The sequence below is a fragment of the Aythya fuligula genome, chromosome 29 (assembly GCF_009819795.1).
Source record: "Aythya fuligula isolate bAytFul2 chromosome 29, bAytFul2.pri, whole genome shotgun sequence".
Classification (NCBI taxonomy): Eukaryota; Metazoa; Chordata; class Aves; order Anseriformes; family Anatidae; genus Aythya; species Aythya fuligula.
The window spans coordinates 586,320-599,997 of record NC_045587.1 but is presented as its reverse complement, the minus strand read 5'-3'; the positions used below and the strand labels follow the sequence as shown (position 1 = coordinate 599,997).

Here is a 13,678-nt window from a genome sequence, read left to right as displayed (position 1 = left end):
AAAGGGAGAAAGGAAACGGAAACGGGGCGTTGAGGGGGGGGGGGGGCGCCGCCGCCGCCGCCGCCGCCGCCGCCGCGCCCGCACTACTTTGTCGGCGGGGGCTCGGGCGGAGGGAGACGGAGCGCGGAGGGCGCGGCGGTGCGGCGCTGGGGGAGGGCCGGCGCGGGCCGCAGTGCACGCTGCTGCCGGGAGGGATCCCTCCGCGCGGGTTAACCCCTGCGCTGCCGGGGCGGGCGCGAGGCGCGCACGTGGGTGGAAGGGGGCGGAGGGGGGGGCGCGGATCCGGTACCGGGGGGGTCCCGGTTCTGTTCCCGGTTCCGTTCCCGGTTCTACACCCGGTCCCGGTCCCGGTTCCGCTCCCGGTTCTCCCGGGGATCGCCCCGGGTGGGTGCGTGGGGCGGGCTCCGTCCCGGTCCCGCGTGGCCGTGGGGTCAGCGCGGCACCGGGGAGCCCCCGGGGCTGCCCCGCTCGGGGGGCGCCCCCCGGTAACCCCGGGGGCAGCTCCTGGGCACGGCCCCCCCCATACCCCGGCACCTGCCCCCCCCTCCCCCAATACCCCAGTTCCTACCCCCCCAGCTCTAATTGGGCAATTAGCGTTAATTAGCGGCAATTAACCGAGCAGGGAGCGCGGCCCCCAGCCCCCCCCCGCCATCCGAGGGGGGGCTCCACCGTGGGTGCCGATGCACGGGGCCACGTCCGTCCTTGTCACGCGTGTCCCCAGGGAGGGGCCGTCCCTAGGCTGGCAGCCCCCTCCCACCTTGTGTCCCCCCCCGCGTGGGGTCGTGGCGCTCCGCAAACTTCCCCTCCACGACCCGCGAGCTTCGGCCTGGGGGGGTCCCCGTCACCGCCCCCACGCGTGGGTGTGGGAAGTGCCCCCCCACCCACCCGAGCGAGCACCCACAGCACCCTGTGAGAGGACACAGCCCCGGGTGGGGGGGGGGGGCGGGCTGAGCGGGACCCCACGCCACCGGTAACGACCCCCAAGGGGGGGGCAACCCCACGCGGCGTCACGCGTGGGAGCCTTGAGCCGAGCCCCACGCCCCTCCACGCCCCTTCACGCCCCCCCCCCGGAGCGACCCACGGTGCGGCGGGCCCCGAGGAGCCCCCGGCGGTACCGGGGCTGGGGGCGCGACCCCCGCCACGCCACGCGTGGGGAGGGAAAAGCGGCGCGGGCGGGCGCGGCACCCAGCGCAATCAGCGGCCGGGAGGGGAGGGAGGGGGGCGTGGCCTCCGCCACTACGCTCCCGCGCCGCGTGACCACAACACCGCCCGCTCGGCGCTCCCATTGGGCGGCGGGCGGCGGGTGGGCGGGGCGCGGCGCGCGCGCAGGCGCCTGGGCGGCCGCGGCTCCATTCATGAAAAAGGCCGAGAGCGGCTCGGCCACGTGGTTGGCGCTCACCTGCGGGGGACACGCGGGAGGGCGCCCACCTTCCCTCCCCCCCCCCGGTACCGGAGACCCCCGGGACCCCCCCCCTAGCCACAGCTCCGCATGGGCCATAGATTTCTCTTTATTTACGAAAACAATTAAATAGTATTATTCTTTTTTTTTGGGGGGGGGACAGAAGTGGTTAAAAGCACGCTCGCCCCCCCTGCCCCCCGATCGATGGGGGTCTGGGAGTGGGGGGGGGGGCTGGCCGGAGGACGTTTATATTACATTTATAAATAGAAAAATAAAACTCTCAAGCAGGGCGGGTTAGCGGTTAGCGCGGGTTAGAGCTGGGCCCCCTCCCTGCCCTGCAGCCCCGAGCGGTGCGGGGACACCGTGGGGAACGGGGACATTGTGGGTGACAGGGACACCATGGGGGATGGGGACACCATGGGTGATGGGGACACCATGGGTGATGGGGACACTCCAGGTGATGGGGACACCGCAGGGGACAGGGACACCTCTCAGCTCCAGGGGCAGTGCCCCAGTCCCCAGGCGCAGCGGTTAATAAAGCAATAAATACGGGGGGAGCACACGGGGTGGGGGGGCTGGGGCATGGGGGCCACCTAACGCCCCCCAGCAGTGCTGCGGGGTGGCCCCCAGAACATGGGAGAGGGCTGAGCCCTGCTCCCTGCACCGTGCCCCCCCTCTTCACCCCAAGCAGTGCCCAGCCGAGGGGCACCCAACCTCCCCGGGGGGCCCCCACGCCTCCTCCTTGGCACCCATGGGTGCAAGGGGTCTGGCGCTGGTCCTGGTGCTCCGGCGTGAGCCCTGCAGGCTGGGGGGGGGGCTCTACGCCTGCACGGCCTCGTGGCCCAGCACCCCCCAGGCCAGGCGGTAGAGCAGGCGCGAGTACCAGTGCACGCCCGCCTCCGGTGCCGTCCCGTTGCCCCCCTCGGCGCGGGCGGGCAGCAGCGAGAGGAGCCCGTGGAAGAGGCGCAGGGGGGCGAAAGCGCGGTGTGCCCAGCGGTGGCTCTCCAGGACGGCGTAGCAGGATGCCAGCACCCCGTTGACCAGCAGGGTCCCGTGGGAGGTGAGGGGGGCGAAGACCCCCACGCCTTCCTCCCGCGACACCCTCAGCACGCGCGCGGGGCGCAGCCCCTGCCCGCCAGCCCCCTGGGCCAGCACCGCGTCCCCCGGGCGCAGGCGGCGGGCGAAGACGGGCAGGAAGGCGGCCGAGCCGTTGGCGGCCCCGCGGGCGGCGAAGACGAGGTGGGACGGGGTGAGGAGCAGCCGGCGAGCCGGGCTGGCCGTCTCGATGGCCACGAAGGAGGCGCGTTGGCCCAGGTCGCGGTGGAGGAAGAGCAGCACCTCGGTGGGCACCAGGCGGCCGCCAGGCTCGGCGCCCAGCACCCAGTCGCCCCGGCGCAGGTCGGCCAAACCCCGGCGCTCGCCGCTCCGCAGCGTCACCGTCGCGTGGCCCGGGAAGCAGCCGCCGGTGCGCACGGCCAGGGAGTTATCTGGGAGGGTGGAGAACGCCACCGGTGGGTCCCCGCGGCCACCTGGGGGGGAGCAGCAGAAGGGGAAAGGGCCCCGAGCGGAGCTGCTCTGACCGGACCCGAAATCTCCCCCCCTCCCGAAACAAAGCGGATATTTTCTGAACACCCCTCCACCCCCCCCCCGTGGTTCCTGTGAGCAGGATCCAGGCTGAGCGGGTGCTGCAGGGCCCCTTTGTCCGGCCCGCACTGATGCCCTTTGTTCCGCCTGGCCCTGCCACTGGGGACGGTGACATTTGCGGCCACTTTCACTTTCTGTCGATTGTCACTTCTGGCCTGGACCAGGGCTGCTGGCCGGAGCGGCCGCGGGGCTGGGGGGGGGCGCATCCAAAGTGTCTTAAACCCCCCCCACCATACTCTGTGCCCCCATGGGAGGCGAGCCCTGGGGACAGCTCTGTCCGTGCCACTTTGGGGTGGGGAGGAATAGGATTTTTTGCCAAGCTGGTGGCTGAATGGAGCTGGGACAGGCTGGGGGCTACATCCCACGCCACCCTAGGATGGAAATGGGGGACAGAGGGTGTTGGGGGGCCACAGCTTGGGGTGCTGAGGGGGACGGCAGCCCCCTGGCAGCCCCGTGGTGCCGTACCTGCTCTGACGGAGACGTGGATGTGCGCCTTGGACTCGTAGTAGACCCAGTCGAAGCCGGCCTCCACGGCCAGGCGTGCCAGCATGCCGTACTTGTGGCGGTCGCGGTCGGAGGTGGTGATGTCCAGCGCCCGGCCCTCGTAGTGCAGCGAGTCGGGGAGGTGGTGCCCGTCCTCGTCCCAGCCCTCCGTCACCCGCAGCTTCACCCCCGGCCACATGTTCATCACCGCGATGGCTAACGAGTTCACCCGCTCTTTGCAGCGCTGGATCAGGGAGGGGGGGACACACGGGACAAGCACCAGGGTCAGTCCTGACCCCCCCGTGGCACCCACAGCCCTACCTGGGGCGTCCTGAGTGTGGACGGACAGACGGACACTGGGGGGCTGTGGGGGTTCGGAAGGGGGCAGCCCGAAGGGGCTGCTGTCTAGGGGGCAGATGGGACCCCCCCCCCCGGCCTGCAGAGGGGCACAGCTGAGCTGTCCCCCCCCAGAATGGTGCAGGTTGAAGGTTAACGTGCCCCAGGGTCCTGCAGGGGAGCCCGGGCAGTCAGGCGGAAAGGGCACGGGACGGTGCCGGGTGTCACCTTCCCCTTGGCCATGGCTGTGACTGATTAACCTGACCGTGGGGGGGGCACGGGGCAGAGCTGGGGGGTGCAGCCGAGCAGAACCAGCCCCACGTCCCGTAGCAGCACCGGGGGGGGGCTCGGCGCCTGCCAGAGCAGAGCAGGATGCGTGCAGCTCCCACGCTGCAGAGAGCAGGGCTCTGCAGGGGCACGGGGGGGGGGGTCCCACGAGCTGGGGGAGGCAACAGGGGGGGCTCGGGCGGTGCCCATGAGGGGCTCAGGGGATGGAGGCCGCTCCCATCCGCCCCAGCAGCCGGCGAGGTCGCGGCGTCCCTCCGTGCCCCGGTGCCCCCCGGTTCCCCGTGCAACAAAGCCGCTCCCGGGAGCGGTGGGGCAGCGGGGGCGGGAGTGCGGGGCCCGGTCCCGGGGCTGCCCGGCCCGGAGGGGGGGCCCGGCATGCGACGGGGGGGTAGGAATGCACCCGGCCCGGCCCGGCCCGGCCCGGCGACAATAGGCGCCTTCCAGCCCGGCTCTGACCTCAGGCCCCGGGAATGCCGGCACGGCCACAAAGGCCCCTTTCAGCCGCCCGCACCCCGGGCCGGCTCCGTGCCCGCGGCCCGCCGGGCTCCGCCGCCCCGGCTCCGCCGCCCCCGCCGCCCCGGGCCGAGGGAGCCGCGGCGCTGCCTGGACCACTCGCAGCATCCCCCGTCTCCATGGCGACCGCGGAGCCGCCCTTCGCCATGGCAACGGCCGGCGAGCATCCCGGCGGGACGAGGCGCAGCCCCGGACCCCCGGGAGACGTCTACCGGGGCCGCCCCTTCCCCGTTGGCCCGCCCCGGGGCCGGGCAGGGGCGGCTCCGCGGACCGGGAGCGGCAGCCCCGGGATCCCCGGCAGCCCCCGACGCCCCCTCCCCGTTAATCCCCGCCGCGGGTCCTCAGCGACCCACCCGGTGCCACCGGTACCGGGGCCCGGGGGGAAGCTCCGGGAGAAGCCCGGGAGGGGACCCCGCGCCCCGGGAGCGTCGGGGCCGCCGGGGAACGGTCGGTGCCACCGGGGGCCGGTCGGTGCCACCGGGGGTCGGTCGGGGCGCTCCCTCCCGCCCCCTCCCCGCCGCCCCCGCGCCCCGGGGAGCGCGGCCGGACCGTCCCGGGCTCAGCCCCCACCTCGGTCATGAGCCGGTCCGCCCCCGTGTTCTCCTCGTCCTTGAAGATGATGTCGGGGTTGTAGTTGGGCACCAGCTCCCTGAAGCGCTCCGAGCCCCTCAGGACTTTCCCCTCCGCCTTCCCGCTCGCCCCCAGCGTCTGCTCGGGCACGTTGGGCACGAACTGCTTGTAGAGCAGCGGCGAGAGCTGCCGCCGCCCGAACCGCCGCCGTCCCACCGGCCCCCGGCCCGGCCCGCAGCCCAGCACCGGAGAGGCCAGCAGGAAAGCGGCGAGGCCGAGGAGGCCGAGGGCGAACCGGCTGCACCGGGGCATCCCGGCCGCCGAGCTCCGCCGGGCCCCGCTGCCTCCGCGGCCCCCGCTTCAGTCACCGGGGGCACGGGCGGCCGGGGCGGGCATGGCACCGGCGCGGCGGCCCCGGGGCTTTTAGCGGCTCCCGGTGCCGGGGGCGGGTCGGCGGCGTTTCCTTCTCACACCCACGGGCCCGTCGCCGCTCCGGGACCCGCGGCCACCCGGGACGAGTGACAACCCCTCCCCACGCACCCCCCCCCCCCCGGGGCCGCCACCACCCACTCGGAGCGCCCGGGCACCGGAGCGTTTCCCACCCGCGCCCACGGACCCGGCACCCCCTCTCCTGGCGCTGCACCCTGCTCCCGGGGGGGTCCCCGACGGGAAAAGCCCCCTCCTCCTACCGCTGCGGCCCCGGGACGGGCACCGGGAACCGGGAACCGGCCCCGGGCACCGCGCTCCTGGCACTGGCCCGGCCCCGGCCGCCCCGCTCTTGGCACCGCCCCGGCACCGGGACCTCTCCCCGCTCCTGGCACCGTGCCCCGATTCCGGTCCCCCCCCCTCCTCGTCTGGGTCCTGCGCTCCGGTACCGGCCCCCTTCACTTCCCCAGCACCGCTCTCCGGTACCGGCCCCCCCCCCTTTTCCTTATCTCGCCGCTTTATCCGGTGCCGGTCCCGCTCCCCTCGCTTGTCACTGCGCTTCGGGACCGGGTCCCCGCTTCCCCGGCACCGCGCCCCGTTCCCGGGACCGTTTCTCCCACCTCCCCCCCCTGGCACCGGAGCCTCCCGTTACCCTACGGCTGCCCCGCCGGTACCGGCAGCTCCCCCACCCCCTGGCAGAGCCGCCGGTACCGAGCCCCGATTCCTGGCTCTCCCCACTTCTCCCCCGTTTGCTGCCGCCCCCGGTACCGGTACCCGCTCCTGGCGCTGCCCCCGGTACCGGGCTGCCCGCAGCCGCCCCGGGCCGTGTCGGGCGGCCCCGGCCGGGTGCCCCCCACCTGCACCCGCTCGGCTCCGGCACTGGGCAGCGCCGCCGGGTCCCTCCGGCCCCGCCTCGGAGCCCGGCCCCCGGGAGCGGCGGCAGCGGCGGCCACGTCCCCCGGGGCCGCCCCCGCTGGGGCTGCGCTGCCCGGGACGGCCCCTCCGAGCCCCGGGTGTCCCCCCCCCCTCCCGGCACCCCAGGGAGCCGCCCGCGGCCCCCTCCCCAAAAGCACCCCCAGCCACAACGGGGAGGCACCCTTGGGAGTGCCAGGGCGAGGGCAGGAGGCAGCGGCAGGCTGGGAGCGGGGGGGGGACCGGCTCCCAGCCCCCCCCCGCAGCCCCCGTGCCAGCCCAGGGTGACCGGGAGGGGAGCAGGGCGCAGGGAAATCGCGGGCACCGATGGCCTCATTTCCTTCTATATAAACCCAGTTTCCTGCGCTTCCTGCTCAGCCCTGGTTCGGGGAGGGGTTGAGGGGGGGGTGCAAGGGCCCCCCCTATGCACGGGGAGGGGGGGGGCAGCCTGGCGCGGCCCCAGCCAGGGCAGGATGGGTGGGGGGCCTGTTCCTGGGCAGCTTCCGTGAGCCCCCCTCCCTCAGCCACGGAGGGGTCAGAGCCCCCCCAGACCCCTGTGGTGCAGGCAGATGGGCTCAGAGCAGCTCATCCCCCCCCCGTCCCACACCCCAAAAAAGCCACCCGGTGCCGCCCCCCCCCCATTTAGGACTGGGGCTATCAGCACCAGGAACCGGGGCCAGGAGCAGCCCTCACCTTCAGCCCTTCCTGGAGTGGGCTCGTTAGCCACAGCCAGGAAGAGGGTTAATTGGGCTAATTACGGCCCCCAGGGAGAAGGCAGGAGCAGAGCCCCCCCTATAGGAACTCTAATCCCTGTCCCCGAGCCGCCCCCCAAGCCCTGCCCTGAAGTGGAACCAAGCCATGTAGCGTGAAAATATTCGATATATATTAAAAAAATGAGAGTTTGTTTATTGCTCCAAACAAGTAACGTGGTAACAGAGACCTGACCAACTCATCACACAGCTGCTGGGGGGGGCCCTGCCCCAGCCCTGCTCCTTCTTGGGGGGGGGAAGGGGGACAACCAGCGCCCCCTGGCAGCCCCCAGAGCAACAAGGGGGAGCGGAGTGACTGGGACCAGGGGGGCACGGGCCCCCCCCCGTTAGTGTTAAGAGGGATACCTGGGGAGGGGGGAGACGATGAAAACCACACAAACTCCAAGAGGGCAGCACTTGGGGGGGGGGGGCAAAAGGCCCGACCCCACGAGGTATATAAAAGAGTGGGGGGGCTGCAGCCAGCACAGCCCCGGGGGCTGCAGCCCCCTGATGGGGGCACGGCTCAAGGCCAAGGCTCAGTAGCGCAACAGGCTGAGATGGGGCTGCAGGGGGGGCACAGCCAGGCCCCCTCCTGGAGGCTCAGCTCCTCCTGGGGGGGGGCTCCAGCATCCGCAACACATTCGGCAGCATCGGGACCAGCGCTGTGGCCGTTCTCGGGGATGGGAGGGGGACAGCCTCGTGCCCCCAGCCCTAGCAGCGCTCGCCCAGGGGTCGGGAGCGCGGCACGGGCAGCGGCAGCTTGTGCAGACCTGGGTGCAGAGGGAGAGGGTGAGAGGCAGGCAGGGGACGGCCCCAGCGCCTCGTCCCATGTCCCCACCGTCCCCCCTGTCCTCACCAAAAGCGCGGAGCAGCTCCTCCTGCACGGCCCAGGTCACCTTCTTCACCAGGCACAGCGTGGTGAGCGCCGCAAAGCCCATGTTGTAGAGGAAGACGATGTAGAAGTTCCCCAGCCAGTTGAAGCGGCCAAAATCCCCCAGGAGGTCAAAGCGGGTGATCCCTGCATGATGGGGGGGGGGTCAGGGCATGCCAGCCCCGGGGGGCTGTCCCAGCCCCAGCCCCAGCCCCAGCCCCAGCGCAGCTCACCCAGCGTCCTGGAGAAGACGGGCAGGGCAGAGCTGAGCACCAGCAAGGACACGCAGTTCCCGATGATCTGCGGGGGAAAAAAAGGAGAATTTGAAGGAGCCGCGGCACAGCCCCACGGTCCCGAACCTGCTCCCGGGGCCCTGCAGCGCCCGGGGCCGTGCTGGAGGCAGGGGGAGCCGGAGGGACTCGTGGTGCCCTCGCGTGGGGATGCCGCACAGTGCACAAGGACACGGGGACAGCCACGCGACACCTGGGGGGGCTCTCACCTTGGTGAGGGGGGTGTCCTGCCTCTCAGGGAGCAGCCGGGTGAAGAGGGGGGAGCTGTAGAAGCCCACGACGGAGGAGAGCATCAGGTAGCTGTGAGAGGGTGTTAAGGAGAGGACAGAGGGGGCGACAGAGGGGGTGGCACAGGGGACAGCGCAGGGGACAGCCACCGGTGCCCATGTGAAGGATACAAGATGAGGATGACCTGCAGGGCAGCTCCAAAGGTGCCGAAGATGGAGAAGGAGACCTGGCCCAGGGGCGCATCCTGCGGGGCAGGAGGCACTTTGTGGGAACAAGCCCGGCAGAAGGGGCTCCTCGCTGTCCCCTGTCCCCCCCCCCCCCAGGTACCTGGATCCCCCGCGGCATCGCAGCATCATCCAGCAACAGCTCCAGGACGTGGAAGCAGACGATGAGCACCGAGATCCCCTGGGAAGAGAAGGAGGAGGAGGGAGTCAGGGTGTCTGCAGGGTCCTGAGACACGCAGGGGGACAGGGACAAGGTGGGGACCCGGCCAGGGACACTTACTGTCAGCGCCAGGAGGCCCAGCATGGCCAGGGGGTAGCCCAGGTTCCTCTGCCAGGGTGACGCTCGGTGCCGCCGCTCTGCGGGGAGGATGTTACAGCTCCTGCCCCACGGCACCCCCATCCCTCTCTCTTTGGGGCGCAGGTTCCCAGAGAACCAGTGCTCCCAGCGCTCCCAGTGCCCAGCTCCGGTCGCCCCAGCTCCTTACCCAGCTTCCGCCTTTTGCTCTGGAGGGCGAGGAGCTGCTCCCGCAGCAGCCCCACGTTCAGGTTCAGCCAGCAGGAAGCTTTGCCTGCAGGGGGAGACACCGAGGGGCTCATTCCCCACATGCTGAGGGATTGGGGTCCCCGGGCACCCCAAGGCACCTCCCCAGCCTGCGCTGAGCACCCACCGGACGCGATCCTGCGGGACACCGCGGCTTCCTCGAACCTCGTGCAGCTCAGCTGCTCGTCCAGGTCTTCCAGGAGCTGGGGACGGGCCAGGAGCCATGAGCAGGGGACACGAGTGACACCCCGGGAGCTGGGGGGACACCAAGACCCCAGGCGGGGCCTCACGGGGGTGGGGGTGCATCTTACCCGGGGTTTCACCAGCAGCTTCCCCGTGACGGTGAACATGGTGGAGAGGCCAAAGGGAGTGCACACTGTGGGTGGGAGGAGAGGGTGAGCCCCGGCACCCTACCCCTCCCTGGGCCACCAGAAGGGTCCTGAGCAGCCCCCACCATGCCAGGGAGTGGCCCCGCAGGACCCGGACTTACGCAGCAGGAGCAGCACGCCGAAGAGCGAGATGCAGGAGTAGAGGTAGGGCAGGTAGTACTCCCAGAGGTCTGTGGAGAGAGGGGGCAGGATGCAGCAGGCCCCCCCAGGGCAGTCCTCCTCCTGCCCCTCTCAGCACCAGGGGCCCCATCCTGCCCCAGCAGCACAGACCCCCGAGCCCTGGCAGCACCCACCGTAGAGGGACTGGCGACTGGCCGCGTTGTTGCCGACGATGGCAGAGGCCACCCAGACCATGCCCAGCACCAGCAGCGTCAGCAGCAGCAGCACCACCGACGTCTCGTACACCCTGGCCATGATGCCCTGAGGGAACGGGATCAGCAGCAAGCCACGGAGAGGGACACAGGGTGGGGGACAGGCCCCGTGGGACCACGTACCTTCTTGGACCCTGCAAAGCCCTCCGACTCAGTGAAGAAGTACGCAAAGGGCATGAGGAAGACAAGGGACGTGTTGGAGAAGAGGAAGACCAAGTTCCAGAGGCCTGGGAGGGACAGAATGGGGTGAGCTCCCGCTGGGGGCAGCCCCAACCCGCAGCCCTCGGCACCCCGGGGCCACCCTACGTGCACCCACCGTGGATGAGGGACCCGTTCAGCCACTGGATGTAGTAGTTGTGGGGGAAGGAGAGCAGCACCTCGTTGCTGATGATGGAGAAGGGGAGCAGGAGCACGGCACCCAGCGCCACGGCCAGGGTGAAGGTGCACATCCCCAGCCTGCGGGAGGGACAAGCGTCAGTTCCAGCCCCTGCGTGGATGTCACAGCCCGGCCACAACCCCCTGGGGGGGTCACTGACCCCCGTGGAGCTGGGGAACGCCGTGTCCCAGCCGGGCAGGGAGAGGGAAGTGGCTGAGCAGGAGCGGGACAGGGGAGGAACTTACGCAATCCTGTTGACAGCAGCGTCCTCGTCATCGTGAACTGTGGAGGAACAAAGCACCAGGATGGCTCCCTGCTCTCCCCCCCAAACATCCTCCCCAAAAACAGAGCTGCAAAGCCCAGCAGTGCTCCCGAGGGAGCTGGGACTCTGCTCCCCTTCTGTAGCAGCCCTGGGGGATGCCCCATAGGGACGGATGCCCCAGGAACGTGGGCTGGAATGGGACTGGGGCTGCTGAGGGAGGCAGAAAGCAGGGGAGGAGCATCTCAGGGGAGGCTCGTTTCGGCTGCCACCCCCCTACCTGCTGCGAAGTCCGTCTGCTTCTTGAAGTGGGTTATGATGAAGTGGCAGAGGATGTAGAGGCTGGCGAAGAGCAGGGCACAGATCTGTGGGCAGAGCAGCGTGGGCAGTGCTGGTGGACCCAGAGGGCAGCGCTCCCACCCTGGGCTCTGCCAGCGGGACCTGCCCGCTCTACCCTATTTGTTTTTCCAGTCCTGGCCCTGTTCACTCACCCCACACGTGTGCTTGGCCCTACCCACACACGGGGGCTGCACCCAGGGCTCACCCACTGGGTGCTCGCGAGCTGCCAGGAGGTCCCATAGGGGTTGGGATCATGGGGCGAGCACAGGCAACAACTCCGGGGCAGCCTGCACTAGCAGAGCTGCCCACAGCTCAGCCCCAAAACCCCACAGCCCTCATCCTGCTGGCACCAGCACCCAGCGGGGCTGTGGGAGCAGCTTTGGGCCAGGTGCCAAGGTCGGCTGCAGCGTCTGTCCGTCCCCCCCCGCCCCCGCCAGCACGCCAAGGCCCAGCCAGAGCAGGCGATGTTCAAGGAACACAGCGACCTTTCATCCCTGCGCGTACGCGGCGGGATAGGGAAAGGTCGCCCGAATCTACCGCCTTGGCATGGGTGGAGTGGAGCTGCCCTGGCACCTCCCTCATGCTGGAGGCTTGGCCGGGAGTCCCAGGGGTGGGGGGATGCCCTGTGGGGTGGCAGGGAGCCCCTGGAGCCCCCCAAGGGTGGTCTCCAGTCCCTGCTCCCACCCAGGGAAGAACCACAAGCCGTGTGTTTCCTCCTGCCCATGGGCTGCATCCCAAAATGGAAAACTCTGCTTGGCCAAGAGACCCCAAACACCTGCACCCAGAAAGGGTGCGAGAAAGGGGCCTTGTGAGGAGGCCCCCAAGGAGGCGTGGGACAGGGCGGGTAGGGGAGCGGTGTCCCTGCTCCATCCCCGTGGAGGGCAAGGGCTCCCCAGCGGCGCTGACGCAACCACGGGGCAGGAGTGAGGCAGAGCTCCACAACGTGGCTCGGGAAAGTCTGAAAGGTCGAGCGAGCTCCACGCTGGCTGTGCTGAGCCAGGAGTTCCTGGGGCAGAGGCAGCTCAGCAGGGTGGAGGCCTGGGGAGCTCCAGGGCAGTGATGCTTGGCTCTGGTCGCCCCTCATGCAGCATCCCAGGGACCCTTGGGAGATGTCAGGGCCAGGACATGTGGGTTCCCCTACATCCCTGCCCCATGAATCAGGACCAGAGCAGCAGCCCCAGCTGCTCCCCTCCAGTGTCCCCAGCCCTGGGGGGCTCTGCAGGGCCCCTGCCCGCTGACATTGTCACTGAGCACCCTGGGGCAGGGACAGGGGCACCTGGCCCAAGTCTGGCACAACTCTGACACTGCTCAAAAGCCCAACACTGCCACCCCCCATCCCTCCCCCATGGCTGGGGACTCCCTGGGGGCATGGGAGGTGCTGGGGCACTACAAGACCCCAGATCCACAGGGGAAGGCCAGGACCAGGGACCATGTCCCAGCCCCCTCGCACCCTATGGGTCCCCAAATCCCTTTGGGAGGGGAGACTGGAGTGGGTCCTGGCTGTGCTCAGAGGCGGGGGGGCTCTTGCCGGGCCGAGGGGTCCCACTCTGCGCGGGCCAGGCTCCCCACGCCCCCCGGGCCGAGCCGAGCCGGGCTATCAGCGGGGCACACGGCAGCACGGCGCAGCTCTGGCACCGATAAGGACCGGGCGTGGGGCTCAGCCCCGGCGGCTCTGGCACCGCAGCTGCCTTGGGGGGGGGTGTACAGGGTCCCAGCCCACCCCACTCCCGCTTCCAGCAGGACCCCAGTCCCGCAGGACGCCCCCTCCCCACCGCCCGCGCCCCGCACTCACGATGCATTCGCGGACCCGTTCGTGGAAAAGCTGCTCCCGCACGGCCAGCGCGTCGTGCTCCACAGGGGCCATGGGGCGGCCAGCATGGCCGAGCCGAGCCGAGCCGGGGCAGGACAAAGCGCAGGGGAGAGCCGGGCCGAATCCGGACACAGAGCAGGGCCGGGCCGAGCCGAGCCGAGCCGGGTCAGGGCAGATGGCTGGGCTGAGCCGAGCCGGGCCAAGCCGAGCCGGATCCGGACACAGCGCAGGGCCGGGCTAAACCGAGCCGGGTCAGGGCAAAGCTCGGGGCCGGGCTGGATCCGGGCACAGCGCGGGGCCGAGCCGAGCCGTGCGGGGCCGCCCGCGGCACCAGGAGGCGAGGCCCCGCCCCTCCCGCCCGGCCCCGCCCCCCGCATCCGGCGCTCGCTACAATGTATCCGCTCGGCTGCCGCCTCAAAGGGCCCGGCCTCCGCCCCCATTGGCTGCCGGCTTTGAATGAGGCGTCGCTCATTGGCCGGAGGCTGCGAGGGCGGCTCCCATTGGCTGGAGGCGCCGCCGCGTTCCCACCCGCCGCTCCCACGGCCCCGCCGGACGCCCCCAGCCCCCTCCCCACGAGGGCAGGAACCCGGGATTACCGCGGGGGCCAGAGCTAATCCCCTGGGCAGGGCTAATCCGCGGGTTAATCCGTCTATATCCCTC

The 13,678-nt window shown here is 71.0% G+C and overlaps 2 protein-coding genes across 5 annotated transcripts; both read right to left on the bottom strand.

The window, feature by feature from the left end:
• Window positions 1–1,628: 1,628 nt before the first annotated feature.
• DHH (desert hedgehog signaling molecule) lies at window positions 1,629–6,564 on the bottom strand. 2 transcript variants are annotated; one of them, XM_032204882.1, is made up of 3 exons: window positions 5,234–6,564; window positions 3,509–3,770; window positions 1,629–2,928 (listed from the first exon to the last, which is right to left on the bottom strand). In XM_032204882.1, the coding sequence occupies exons 1-3, from the start codon at window positions 5,543–5,545 to the stop codon at window positions 2,219–2,221; spliced, it is 1,284 nt and encodes a 427-aa protein (XP_032060773.1). In that variant the 5' UTR covers window positions 5,546–6,564; the 3' UTR covers window positions 1,629–2,218. The 2 variants fall into 2 exon arrangements, with proteins under 2 accessions (XP_032060773.1, XP_032060774.1); XM_032204883.1 differs by having other exon boundaries at window positions 1,629–2,886; window positions 5,234–6,562.
• A 1,099-nt stretch (window positions 6,565–7,663) lies between these two features.
• LMBR1L (limb development membrane protein 1 like) lies at window positions 7,664–13,095 on the bottom strand. Of its 3 annotated transcripts, none has more exons than XM_032204879.1 (17): window positions 13,001–13,095; window positions 11,150–11,234; window positions 10,856–10,892; window positions 10,551–10,690; window positions 10,358–10,461; window positions 10,157–10,283; window positions 9,965–10,033; window positions 9,786–9,850; window positions 9,602–9,677; window positions 9,419–9,502; window positions 9,214–9,290; window positions 9,037–9,114; window positions 8,880–8,953; window positions 8,691–8,781; window positions 8,425–8,491; window positions 8,177–8,338; window positions 7,664–8,090 (listed from the first exon to the last, which is right to left on the bottom strand). In XM_032204879.1, exons 1-17 carry the CDS (start codon window positions 13,070–13,072, stop codon window positions 8,032–8,034), a joined length of 1,467 nt encoding a protein of 488 aa, XP_032060770.1. In that variant the 5' UTR covers window positions 13,073–13,095; the 3' UTR covers window positions 7,664–8,031. The 3 variants fall into 3 exon arrangements, with proteins under 3 accessions (XP_032060770.1, XP_032060771.1, XP_032060772.1); XM_032204880.1 differs by having other exon boundaries at window positions 9,419–9,496; XM_032204881.1 differs by lacking the exons at window positions 10,551–10,690; window positions 10,856–10,892 and having other exon boundaries at window positions 9,419–9,496.
• Window positions 13,096–13,678: the final 583 nt, after the last annotated feature.